The 13768-nt window shown below is 31.8% G+C and overlaps 2 protein-coding genes and 1 long non-coding RNA gene across 3 annotated transcripts; 2 read left to right on the top strand and 1 right to left on the bottom strand.

Annotated features, from left to right (window-relative positions):
- Positions 1–48: 48 nt before the first annotated feature.
- Positions 49–5000, top strand: Nab2 (Nuclear polyadenosine RNA-binding 2). Its single transcript, XM_003690292.4, has 7 exons — positions 49–241; positions 655–2352; positions 2448–2601; positions 2696–2856; positions 2957–3251; positions 3332–3461; positions 3553–5000. Exons 1-7 carry the CDS (start codon positions 203–205, stop codon positions 3776–3778), a joined length of 2703 nt encoding a protein of 900 aa, XP_003690340.1. The 5' UTR covers positions 49–202; the 3' UTR covers positions 3779–5000.
- Positions 5001–5975: 975 nt separating this feature from the next.
- LOC147658842 (uncharacterized) lies at positions 5976–7932 on the bottom strand. The gene is made up of 5 exons (XR_015295131.1): positions 7295–7932; positions 7088–7182; positions 6843–7023; positions 6167–6341; positions 5976–6079 (listed from the first exon to the last, which is right to left on the bottom strand). It is a non-coding gene; the product is annotated as an uncharacterized LOC147658842 (long non-coding RNA).
- LOC105736210 (arginine-glutamic acid dipeptide repeats protein) lies at positions 7840–10176 on the top strand. Its single transcript, XM_031918949.2, has 3 exons — positions 7840–8523; positions 8677–8757; positions 9022–10176. The coding sequence occupies exons 1-3, from the start codon at positions 8149–8151 to the stop codon at positions 9298–9300; spliced, it is 735 nt and encodes a 244-aa protein (XP_031774809.2). The 5' UTR covers positions 7840–8148; the 3' UTR covers positions 9301–10176.
- Positions 10177–13768: the final 3592 nt, after the last annotated feature.

Raw genomic sequence — 13768 nt, 5'->3', positions numbered from 1 at the left:
AATTTCTTGAATTTATTTATTTGGAACGTACTATAGAGTTTCCTATTTAGATTGAATATCTGTTCTATGGAAAGAAGCATTCTGATTCTTCATGGCGGAGAATGTTTTTATTCCTTAATAATCGTGATAATATCGTCGATTTTGTGACTCGACAACAGTTTTCTTTTTCCACTCGTTCCACTCGTTAAATGTGATCAACATCATGGACATTCGCGGAATAGAAGTTACGAATCAATTGCGGGTAAGTGAAGCATTTACACTTTTACTTGACTGTACCTACACTCTTCTAATCGTATAGTTGTGTTCAATAATTTCTGATGCAGAAAATAAAATTAATTATTAGTAAGTTTCGATTTAATAATTTATAATTATACGATAGTAGTGTTCGATTTTTAACAATTTACGCAATATAATTATTTGAGTTTTTGAAGGTGATAAAATTGTAACTTTCGATATGTCGTTTAATTAATCGTATGTAATATCTTATATGGATATAAAAGTCGAAAAAAGCAAGAATCGGGAACGATAAATATTTTACTTTTATATTTTACTTTTATAGATCGTTAGGTATGATTTAAAATTATAAAAATGCACATTACAATTTATGTATATCATAAATTTCATAATAAATATTTGTTACTCACTTTTTTTCAGAGTGCTATTCGTGCTAAATTGTTGGAGTTAGGAATAAGATACGATGAAGAACTACCAGATTATATTTTAGTAATGGTTGTAAATAAAAAATCTCGCCAACAGATGCATGAAGATTTATATTTGTTTCTGGAAAATTGCACAACACCATTTGTTGATTGGCTGCATGACCAAGTGTTAAAAAAGTTACAGAAAGTCACTGTAGCCAAGAAAAAATCATTGAGAGAGTTTGTACCTACAGTTGTTGTAAAACAAGAGGAAGAGAGGAAAAAGAGAAAGACATCGACAACTTCTTTTTTGGAAGATCAAGCTGCTAATCAAACTATTGAAAAGTCTTCCAATAAAAATATGAAAGATGATAAATCATTCCATAAACAAACCATAAAACCAACAATATCTAGTCAAAAATTGGAGACAAGTCAAAATAAAATTGTAGATAAATCTATAAAAAATATTAATCATGACAGTAAATCAGATGAGAATACATCGAATCACAATATCTCTCAACAACCTGTGTCCAAAAGAAATGAGAGTCAAAATGCAAATACAAGTAAAGAATTATCACCTTTTGAAACTTCCAATAATAAAACTAAAGATTCTCATGTTGAAACAAAACTCGATGATTCGTTATCCAAAAATTTAAAAAGACCATTGGATACAACAAATAGTTATAGAGATGGTTCTGAGAAAAAACAGAATGAGACAAAAAGATCAAAAATCCAGGAAGATGCAGAGAGTACGACAGAAGATAATGCGAAAAAATTGAAATCTTGTATTAACAAGCCAAAAGTTACATCTGTTGTGTCTGTAAAAAATCGCTTGGGTATGATATCGCCGAGAAAAAAATTTGAAGTACACAGGGAAAAGATAGATATTGAAAGTCGATATAGACAAAACGAGAAGCGCCCTGAAAAATATCGATTGGACAATAATCGAAATAACAATTTTCCAAGAGGGAGAACTTTTGATGTAGAAGATCGTACAAATAGAAATCGTGAAATAAACGAGTCTGATAAAATTAATAGTATTAAAAATCGATTGGGTAATTCAAAAGTTCCCAAAAATGTAGAGTTAAGAGAAAAAGCAAATTCTAATTTAAAATCGAAATCAACAGAAAAATCGATGGGTACAATTAAAGATCGATTAGGTATTGCGAATACTAATAAATCGTCCAAATTATTAGGAAATAAAGAGTCTATAGAATTTAAAAGCAAGCCTTTAGAACAAGATCGCGATATTCTGACTAATAATAAAAATATAAAGGAGAGATTGGGACCATTGAAAAATAATTTTAAACCACCAAATATTAAAAGTGGTTTTAATTCGTCGATTAGACGTTCTCAAAGTAGCGAGGACGATGATTATCTTAATTTGGGTGCAGAGGAGGAATTAGATGATGACACACAATCTATGGGTATTTCTGGACCTATTAAATCCCACATTATAGCTGTAAATAAATCTGCATCGAATAAGACTGAAAGAAAACGATTGAAACCATTGGAAAAAGGCAATAAAGAATGCAGCGATGCAGAAGAGGAAGTTGAGGAAACTAAAATACTAAGTAAAGTAATTGTAACTCCAAGACCACTAAAACCTTTGCAACCGGCTCAAAAACGTGCTACACAATCACTTTTATTAAGGGCAGTTGCAGAGGCAAATCAGTCTGTTGTTATGCAAAAGAATCCAGAGCCATCCTTACTGGTGTGTATAAAATGTAATAAATATTAATGTCACAGATTTCGATTTGGTTCGTTTTTTAATTCAAAAATGTTTTTTATATAAAAAAATTTTCACAGGAGAAGAAGCAGACTTTAAAACATCTTAAACCAGCTACTGTGCGAGATGTAGGTCAAAATTTATCAGTACACCTGAATTCTAATAAGCGATTAGTTATGGAAAAAATACAAGTAGAATTAAACACAGATGTTTCAGAATCGAAATCAAAACCTTGTGAGTATATTTTTATTCTTCTTCTTCTTTTTTGGAGATATATATAATACTTAAAATTGTTTCTCTAATATATTTAGTATTGTACGGTCTATAGATGTACCGCAACCAGTTACCGAGGAACACATGGGTGTCGTAATGTCTTTGTTCCAAAGGAGCGACGATAACCAAAAATTTTTAGTTACACTTAATGGATATAATAATAATTTAATGAAAGAAAAAAATACATCTGACGACGATGAACGACTGGAAATGGAGGTAGTTATTAACAGAAATTATACATTTACTCTGTTCCTTACAACGAACTTTTTACGAACTTGCATCGATTAATATTAATTTTAATAATATATGTTTATAGGTGAATGAAGATGACGAGCTTGCACTATCAACAATTCAAAATGACATATACGCACAGAATGAATCGGAAACTTCTGTTTTTCATGTGTCCGAAATGGAAACCGATGGCGATTTAAGCGTTAAAGAAAGATGTGAAGAAAATAATGAAAATTGTAACACGGAAAACGTAGAGAATACCGAGGAGATACCAAAAAAGAGGAGAAAATTAAGTCCAATTATTTATAATAGATCCCATTCACCAAGTCCCACGGATTTAAAGTCTAGCACATTATTAACGAACCCATTATTAACAAAACGTAAATAATATAGTTTTAATAATTAACGTCCTATAAAAATTCTACAATATAAATATTACAACGTTGTTTTCTGTATCCAGGTTTAGATAAAAAACCACTAACAGAGAATACGGTGACGGTGATAGATAAGTCAAAAGAAAAATGTAGATACTGGCCAAATTGTACATTAGGAAATAAGTGCGCGTATCTTCATCCTCTCGTTATGTGCAGGTTATTATCTTATTTAATTTTTTTTTAATTCGCTATCGTTCACATTAGTCAGTCTTTTTTAACTGTTACTTATCTATTCCCCCTATTATAGTGTATTCCCTGCGTGTAAGTTTGGAGACAAGTGTGCTTACAAACATCCCAAATGCAAATTTGGTTTGTCCTGCACAAAACTGGGATGCGTATTCTCTCATCCTGCCCAACAGTGCAAGTATCATCCATTCTGCACCAAACCAGCGTGTCCATATTCTCACCCGATGCCAGTTGCCGCGGAGGCGTCTAGTCAAAGGGCGAAGTTTACGTGGCGCAGGCGAGATTGAGTCACACTATTGTACAAACGATGTACAAATTTCCTTTTCCTTTAGCGTTAAATCGTCATGCACATTGACAAGAATACTGTCGCGATTTATTCGATTTTTAGTAACGATAATCGAAACATATGACGAAAGTAGCAATAATATAGTAGTAGATTAATACTGCCAATTACGTTAGGTGCGTTATCAATATGTAAACTATTAATTAATGATTATAAAGTATTAATGATTCTTGCTTTTTACTTACTAAAGAGTCTTACACGTTTGTAGAGATCTCTATAGTTTCATTTATTGTACACGTATCGCACTTTGCAAATGTAGAATTTTCAGTAGCATAACTTTTATCTACTACGATCAAATATATTTTCTCACGATGTAATGTCTCTCTTTTTTTTCTTTTTTTTTTCTGCATATTGTTAGCGATAGTATTCTTGCCGATAAATAAAATACAACATTCTACTTTGTACAAATGAACGGGTGTACGTTTTGATCGCAAACTTTGGACGGATTTTCGACGTTCGACTCCCATTTAATCTGTATCATATAATTACGTCGACTCACACAGAGAGTAACGGTTTGCATTTGTTGAACAATACATTAAAAGCGTTGTAATTTTATTCGTTGCCCTGTCTCTAAGGGTTACGGAAATTATCTTTTATCACTTCGCCGATCCAGTTGAATGGATCGTGGCTCGTCTATTCATTTTACTAGCTTTAAGGAAATATCAATAAGACATTATATTGATTCGATATTGATGCGAGTTTGACAAGTAATATATAATATGATTGTTGAACTTCCAAGTGTTTTTTTGTTCATTCTTTTCGCCTATATTAATTAAGATGATAAATGATTTCATTTCCTGCGTTATATTTCAAATAGAGATTTCTTGTTTTCATTTCAAATTTATACAAACTCTATTTATTAATCGATGGCTGTGCAATGTAATTGTCATAATATGATTTCGTTCGATCAACAAGATTCCTCTCATTCGAGTTGAAAAATTGAAAAAAAAAAAAAAAAAAAAAAATTTTTTTTCTTGTAATTTATAATTTATATTATTATTACATACGTGAGTGTAGTGTATAAAAAAAAAAAAATGAAGTCACGCTTCAAGCACTTTATTCTCTGTTTATTATACTAAAATTAAATTCACTAAAATCGATCTGTTAGGTATCACGAGGATATACGTCTTGTATAAACGATTATAAATACACGGTTATATCTGTAAGTTTTAAAACAATTCTATTCCCTTAAGAAACATTCCTATTTCATCTTTGCAATTGAATCGAAATGTTAATTGATTTCAATAAAAATCAGCAAATAATGCCAAATGTTAAATCTTCTGATCATGCAACATCAGATAATAATTCCAACAAGATCAATTTAATAAGTATGAGAAGTGTGGATTGATGAAATTGGGTATAGAGTTATATCTTTACCTGTAAATTTTAAGCTAAATTGTTGTGCTTGTTCCATGAACTGCGAAACTTTTTTTTTACCTGAACAACAATAAATCTATATATTATTACTTTATTACCTTAAATCCATACTTTAATACTTCAGGTGCATAATGGTGCATCAGGTGTATAATGGTGTATCAGGTATATAATTATTATGAAAAATACCAGGAAAAAGAAAATAGTCGGTCGAACATTGAAATCGTTAATTATTTTCGGAACAAATGTTGGACAATAAGAAATATGAACAGTTAGAAGCTAGAAAATTCATAAGAAAAATAAAATGCATAAGAAATGTGAAAATTTTTAATAATTGGTAGAATTGCAGTTTTACAGAAATATTTTCGTTTGATGACGTCATCACTAGATTGGCAGGAACTCAAGTGGCAAATAAGATGATTCATAGAACCGTTTGAAAATAGGGATAAATAGAAAGGGAAGAAAGCATCACACGAAATGGTAGAGAGCAATGAGATTCAAATTCGCATCGTTGAAAATGTTCCATCTCCTCATCTATTTTTTTCTTCGAATCATTTCGAATCATTTCCGTTTCTAATCATTTCCTAGATCGGATTGTGCTTGCATCGGATACTCTATAAATATTGCCACGATATACTATTCTATCGAGCAAAGATTTCTCTCGAAGAGCTAAGAAAAATCTTTGCGAAAACGATTCGATTTCGGAAAAGAAACTTTTTCGAATCGACGAAAGTAAAAAGATTTGCATAAATCATTACGAAATGAAATTTTCTTTGTCTCTCTTTAATTACCGAATATCAAAATATTACAAAATGAAAGTGAAATTGGACTCGTGAAAAGGAGAAGTTTTCAGATTCCGACTCGCATATATCTATCTCGAAAAATAAATATATTATCGTTTTAATTCGAATATAATGAGCGTAATAAACATCTCGTATAAGAAAATTTCAGAAAATACCCTGACGTTGTGGATGTATCCTCCGTGCTTATCTTATCTCACGAATTGACACGGTGTCTCTCGTTGTAGCTCTCCGTAGTTTCGTTCAGTTTTCTTCTGGGATCAGCCCGATGTGTAGCGTGAAATTGCACGCACGCTTTCAAATTGATTGATCCACGTTCGAATTGATTAATTTCTATAATATACAAGCACGATGTTTTAATCTATTGCCTTCGCTTCGAGAAGATGTAATCGCGATTCCCATCGTTTCATCGAGATAACTTTCCCATTGAGAATACGTGACCGTTTTGAAGTTTTCAATGCTTCGTCCATTTTTCGAGAAATCGTAAGTATATCTTATTATATATCTTATTATATATATATATATATCTATCTCAAATAATTTTTACGTTTTTCACAATCTCTTCTTTGCGATTCTACACGAATACACGATATTATCGTATTAATGATCGTCGACGGAATGAAATGATTCTGAATAAATGGATAGAAAAAAAAAAAAAAAAAAAATACAATTTCTTTAATCTACGAAATCTCGCGATACATTTTTTTTTTTTTTTTTCGTAATGCTCGTCTATGATTATTAATAGACGATTATTATATCGTTAATATCGTTATTAATACCGTTAGATAATAATAATAATAATAATAATAATAATAATAATAAAAATATCGATACCTATTAATTGATACGAATTGTCCTCAAAGTGGGCGAGATTCGTTTCGTATTGGAACGTTCAACTATTTGTTCCAACCAATGGATCACGGAAAGGTGGAGGAAGAAACGAAACGTCGCACGAATAACTGTAAGATTTGTCACTGAGAAAGTGGGAGTTTCCATTTTTCTTTCCTTCGATTGGCTAAATGGGACAATTATGCGAAAAAGGATGGGCAGAATTGGGCAGGCACGGGTCATTTTCATACCTTCCTACCAAGAGGTCCTTTATCCTCACGGCAGGTAGTGGAACTCTATATCTTAATAGGTAGTTATAGTCGAGGCAGAACACACGAGGATCATTCTTGTGCATCAAGTGTAAGGATAAACATATACCGTGAGTGACAATTGAACCGTGTATTTGTTAGAGTATATTCGAGTAATTAGTAAAGTGTGAAGATACATATCAAACCTACGTGATGGCAAAAAGGAAGCGGACAGAGGAGAAGGTTCGTGCTCTATTCTCTTCACTTAATATCTCTCGCTACTTATACACGATATTTCTTGATAGTTAATTCAAATTTGCGTGTAAAGATTTCGCGGATTTCAATTGATAGATAAACGTTTTCGTGGTACTTGTCGTCGTGAAGTTGAGCGTATCTTGCACCACGTTCGGGCATCATCTCTCTCTTTATCTCTTCTCTAGCCTCGTCGGAAAGTTAATACGGGGAAAGAAACTTTTTAATTCGATCGAATTATTTTCGTGAAGTTTGATTGTTCGATACCGGTGCACGCTATTCGGACCTTTCTCGCATTTACATTTAAACATACAATAAGAAAAAATACAATACGACGAAATAAAAGATAATAATGTAGAAAAATATGATCAAAATGTGCATTAGATAGATTTTATATAAATATACATGTGATATACGTGTAAAGAAAAGTAATAAACTACTCGATCTAATAAATCTTGACGGTAACAAATTTGATGATGAAAAACAAATGAAATATTACGGTTAAAAAAGGTTTAAAATTTCAAAAAAAAAAAAGAAAAAAAAAATTTATAAATCTGATACGTCCAATCCTATCTTAACGTATCCCTTGTAAATACAAGTGAATTTGTTTGATTTTTCTTTTGTTGAAAAAGTATCGATAAAATATTATATTAAAAATATGCCGTAAATTTCACGTTATTAATATAAATATATTTAAAAGGAAAAACTCTGAATATATTTATACGCATATTGTTGTAACAGTGCCGGGTGATCATCCGTTAATTATTCATCATGCTTTTTTCACGTGGAAGACCGTTTAGAATTAAATCGTCATGAATCAAAGATTTTCTAATGTCTTCAATTTTCAGACGTATGAAACGGCAGATATCCCGGAATGTCGGGAGCGAACCGACTTGGAGAGCGAATATCGTGATTTTCCTGAGGAAAAGTTGTGGAGCCCGAGCGAAGACGTTGATAAGTGGTTCCCCGACTATAACGTTATGGCGCGTTCTGTTTTAACGTTCGTACAGGAACGTCAGAACATTAGCAACGAGGAAGCTATGGAAAACGCCTGCTCAGGTTACGCTGAGCAGTATATTAGTGATGTTCTTCATAATTCTGAATATAAGCCGGAAGTGGCATTGAAAAAATTATTAAACAAAGAGCTGCCACGGAAGATCGTTGAGAAATGGACCGAGGAAGATGTGGTAAGTTTATTTCGATCGTTTCATTTTAAACCCGATATTGATTCCAATCGATGATGGATTATCATGGAACCGATCTTGAATTAAACAATTTTCAACGAGTAATATCGGAATCGGCAATTTAATTACATTTGCCATTGCATTCGATGTTTGCAGAAAATCTTCGAGAGAGGTTTCTTATCTTATTGGTCCAACTTTGGGATAATTCAGAGGAAGCTGCTTCCACACAAGAATGTGGTAAGTTACATTATATTTATTTTTAAATTTTCCCCCCTTTTTTCACGACCTCCTCTTCCCTTTACTCAATCTTCTCGTCTCGAGTCATATCCCTTTATTCGATTCGATCGAATTCTACGATACTGCAAATTCATTTTCTTCTCACGAATTCTGTCTTCCTCTACATTTCCCCGCCCTACATACACACACTTTCTTTAAATCCTCTTCGATCGTGAAAAATTCGTGAAGGAAGAATATAAAAAGAAGGAAAATCTTTTTTTATAGGAGGACATCGTAGAGTTTTATTATGTGTGGAAACGGACCGAAGCCGGAAGAAAATTGAAGCGTTCCTGTATCCGCCGACCTAAACGGTTCACCATGCGCCGTATTTCTGCGGAATTGTCAACGACCAAGATCCTGAGTCCCGTTCATATAATCTCGAGGAGAAAAGTTGCCCCAAAAAAGAAAGGGAAGAAAAATAGTAAATTGGTGAAGAAATCTTCGAAATCTTCGAAAGCGAAAGAGAAGACGGAAGAAAAAAAATGTTCGGCCGCTAAAAAATAACAATCCTTACACCACGATTCACACTACTTTCAAGACTGACAACTGTTTTCAGAAATGATAATTATATACGTAATACGCTCACGCACACAACCAGCAAAGAGATAATATTGATTAAAAAAAAGAAAAAAAAAAAACAAAAAAAAGAAAAAAAAAACAAAAAAAAAAGTGTGATTTTACCATAGTTGATTTTTGAAAATTTTGCGAGATCATGTTTTCTATTAATCGAATAGGGAGAAATAAATTTTCACTTTAAAAATTTATTATCATCTTTGAAGCACTTACTAGTCATTAGTTAATTAAAAAGCATTAATTGACTCGCAATTAATTCAGATCGGAGTAAAATTGGTAAAATGATCTCGATAGAAGCAAGCAAATAAAAAAAAAAAAAAAAAAACTTAGCAAAATGATCTCGTATTATTGATTCATGTTGATTACATTTTAATTATAAAATAATTGTATATATATATATAATTCATTTTTAGTTATGTATACTTTTATGTATACATTTAGTTACAAAAAATATTTGACTGAGTATTTCTGCTCGTATACACTTTTCCGCTCTTTCTATAACCGTTCGAATATAGTATAGTTTATAGTATATATTTAAAAGAAAAGAAAAGAAAAAAAGAAAAAAAAAAAAAAAAAAAAGAAGTAAATTTCGAGTTCTCTTTGTCGTGATATGTCGCGATTTTATATTATCGATCAGTCTAATATTTTTGTGATTATTTGTATATTTTATTTCAATACTTTTTTTTTCATGTATCATTTTACTTTTATATATTTGTATATATAAATATTTTAATGTGACGTGCAATATACAGATCACTTTTCAGACAAGTGACTTTATTGTTAAAATATATTTTATATAACAAGTAATAACTGTGTGATTTATTAATTTAAAAACCAAAAAAAAAAAGAAAATAAATAAATAAAAGAAAAATTTTTAAATATTTCATTTTTATTCCATACGATCGGTTTCAATTAAATAAAAATTCATCGTAATCGGATGCAAGCACACTGTAAAAACGTAACGGCGACACATTTTTCTCGATTTCATTCTATATATATATATATATAAATAAAATTTATGACATTTGTACGTTGCAAATACGTTTGTTTTGCACGTGAAAATGAGAAGAGCATAATTCGCGGGTCTGCTGCTTGCGGGAAATAATAGTTTCAGCCACATTCACGCTATGGCACGTTCGTTCGAGGGTAAAGCTCCCTTTGCAAACGAGCATTGGATCGAGAGAAAATAATCAAATAATCGCTCTCAAATTATTCGATGATAGAGAATAAGTCTCGAGATTAATTCCCGGAAATTTTAAATGGATTCGCACCCTTTCTCCTTCGTTTTCTAAATTCGCCCCTTTGGGAATTGTTATCATTGAAAAAAAAGGGACAAAAATAATAGAATCAATTATTCAATATCAATATTGAACCTCTACGATCCTTTTATAAAATAACCCTCTAATCCTTCGTTCGATCCTTTCGTTTTAAATAATTTTCCGGCTTGATCAAAGAGCGATGCGATTTAAGGTTGTTCTACATGGAACTAATTACGTTGTTGAAAAATGATTACATTTGAGAAAAGAATTTATAACTTGATATTAAAAAAAAAAAATAAAGGATCGGGGTCATTGACGCCAAAGGGTTGAAAACGAAGGTGTCAGCTATCAGGTTATTAAGGCCACGTGCAGTCTGCCAACAAAAGCTCGTCGCGCCGACACCGTTCTTTGTTTGAAGTGGAGGAACTATTCTCTTAAGAATACCCTGTTACTCTTCTTTCTAACCCTTCTTTTAGTTCCATTCTTGTAACATTGACACTAATCATCAATATATATATATATATATATTTCAACGATTTATAATTTATAATTATATTAAAAAAAAAAAAGAAAAGTAAGATTTGAAGAAAAATCAAACGAGATTTAGTTTACGAGTCTGCACGTGATCGATTTAAATAAACGATTTTGTTTCGACAATATTATATCTTTCGTGAACATTTATCGCAATATGTAATATCGCCTCAGAAAGGAATAGTTTGTTCTTTCTATATGGGAAATATCCATTTCCACATTGGATCTAACAAAAATAGAATCGTATATGGGTTACTTGTAGATTCGCGAAAAATTTTGATGATTCAACCCTTCGCTCTCGAGATAATGCAAAAAAATGAGGAAATGAATGGAATTGGAAATTTACACGTGTAAACAAATTTTGTAGATATACTTTAATAATCTTGTAAAAAGTTTTTCCTCCAAATTTAAAAATCACAATATCCTTAAATTTGCTAGAAAATGTAAAATGTACAAAATTTTTAGATCGTTTTGATTGAAAAAAAAAAAAATACAAGATTGTAAAAATATATAAAATCGTAGAGAGAAAAAAAAAATAAAAAAAAATCAAAAAACAAGTGCAAAGGGTTCAAAGATAGAGGCTACGAATTCTTACGAAAAAGGGGGGATGGTTAAAGAATCTTTACAATTGCACACGCAACATTTTCACAGTCTCATCGTGAATTTCATTCAACATTTTCATTTAACATCTTTATCGCACTTTGGGGCACTTTTGAGATCTTCCTCGTTCTTACAACGAATTCCTTCCTCACAATTTCCATCGTTTCCCATTCATTCTCATTGGAATAACACGTAAAAAAAAAAAAAAAAAAAAAAAATTGCAAAAATTTCGTGAATTTCATTCTTCCAAATTCCTCTCGTTTTCTCAATCAAATCATTACATAAACACATGGTCGATCTTTTATGCGACAGATATGCGGATATCGCTTTTATTATTACGCGAAAAGCATATTGTTTCCTTCTTCTTTTTCGATGCATGTTTACAAATTTACGATTCATATTCGAAGCTCACGTTGATTGTTGTTACAGACAGCTTGGCTGAACGCACTCGTATCTTCTATTTTTATATTCATCGTACGTCATTAAGGTAAATCGATAGATTATTGGATCTGTTTAATTGATTACAATGGGCTAGTCTAATAAATTATAAAAAAAAAAAAAAAAAAAAAAAATAATAAAAATAAAAAATAAAAATGTCACGTAATCTTAAAACGATCTTGCCTCGTCGAGGCTGCTCGTTACTCTCTCTCTCTCTCTCTCTCTCTCTCTCTCTCTCTCTCTCTCTCTCTCTCTCTCTCTTTACAATAGCGAACAACGTAAATACAGTACTAAGAATAATAGTAAGAAAACGTAAATGTGTACTCTTTAATTCGAATTCGTTATTCGTTCTGTAACACTATCGATACTCTATCGATGGATTGACGCGAAGAGAATTATTTTATCTCCCAATTTCTTTTCCCTCTCCTTCCTTTTACCCCTCCAATTAACAATCCTGAAATTTATATTTTCCTCTATAAATAATCTTCTGTGTAGTTTTGCAGGATTTCATCCACCAATCTATCAATTGGATTATTTCTTGGTATCGATAAAGTTAAAAACGAATGATGGAGTCGTGTCAAGCTTTCCTTGCTGAAAGCTCGATACTCGACAACTTCGTAAGACTACTATTTAGCGATAAGTCACATTGATTCGACAAGGCTGCTTACAACGTAAGGGTCGCTCCTCTTTGTCGAACTCGGAAGGAACTCCCCGGTTAGCTTTTCAAGAAAGTCGATTTACTGGTCCATAATTGTTCCGCGGTAAAAAAAACCCTGTTCCCTGTCTTCGTATCCTTCTTCGTATTCTTCTTATCTCTTATACAACCGATCGAACACCGCGATAAATATTTTATTCGTCTCTCCGCTTGATCAGAGGATTCAAGAAGAATCAAAAATTTTATCACGATTTGCTCGAGAGAGAAAAAAAAAAAAAAAAAAAAAACGTTCTTTCTTCGTCCACAACAAGAATTCTATACACGTGCATAGAGATTCAACCTTTCCTCTCCTCGTCTCAACCGGAAACCACGTTGTTTCTCAACGACGACAGAGAGAGAAGAAAAGAAGAAAAGAACCGGTGCACCATTGTTATCCATACTTTACCACTTGTCCCGAACGCAACCGTATAATTTTTTTTTTTTTATATTAATTTCACTTTGCAATAATTATAATAATATATATAATAATATAATTACAAATAATTATTCATTAATATTTATTTGAATATTTTCACTAGATTTGTATAGAATGTCTCCTCTCCTTTCTCGCCTCCTTTTTCGTGTTTTAACCTCGACGTCGCCAGAGTGTGACGGCGGCCATCCTCTCTTTTCACTTTTATTACATTTCTCGTATTCTTTCTTTCTTTTTCTTTTTTTTAACTTTTCTTCTTTCTTTATCACAGGAGCCCATTCTCGGCCGCTCGTTTCCACACACTTTGACACTTTGTTTCGTCGACGTTTTACGAATTTCTAGGACGATTTTGCTCGAATGGCGGATGATAAAATTAATATCCTAAGTAATAAGTAAAAGGGAAAAAAGAAGGGATCTAAGATCGTAGACGAAAGAATGTTAAAT

Source organism: Apis florea, unplaced genomic scaffold (genome assembly GCF_048593485.1).
Source record: "Apis florea isolate Af1SG1 unplaced genomic scaffold, ASM4859348v1 contig_1615_pilon, whole genome shotgun sequence".
Classification (NCBI taxonomy): Eukaryota; Metazoa; Arthropoda; class Insecta; order Hymenoptera; family Apidae; genus Apis; species Apis florea.
This window is presented reverse-complemented; position numbering and strand designations above follow the sequence as displayed.

Coding starts and splice junctions, on each gene's coding strand:
- Nab2 (XM_003690292.4), top strand. CDS start 203: ATGGACATTCGCGGAATAGAAGTTACGAATCAATTGCGG. Junction 242..654: donor AAGTTACGAATCAATTGCGG/GTAAGTGAAGCA, acceptor ACTTTTTTTCAG/AGTGCTATTCGTGCTAAATT. Junction 3,252..3,331: donor GAACCCATTATTAACAAAAC/GTAAATAATATA, acceptor TTCTGTATCCAG/GTTTAGATAAAAAACCACTA.
- LOC105736210 (XM_031918949.2), top strand. CDS start 8,149: ATGAATCAAAGATTTTCTAATGTCTTCAATTTTCAGACGTATGAAACG. Junction 8,524..8,676: donor AATGGACCGAGGAAGATGTG/GTAAGTTTATTT, acceptor CGATGTTTGCAG/AAAATCTTCGAGAGAGGTTT. Junction 8,758..9,021: donor TGCTTCCACACAAGAATGTG/GTAAGTTACATT, acceptor CTTTTTTTATAG/GAGGACATCGTAGAGTTTTA.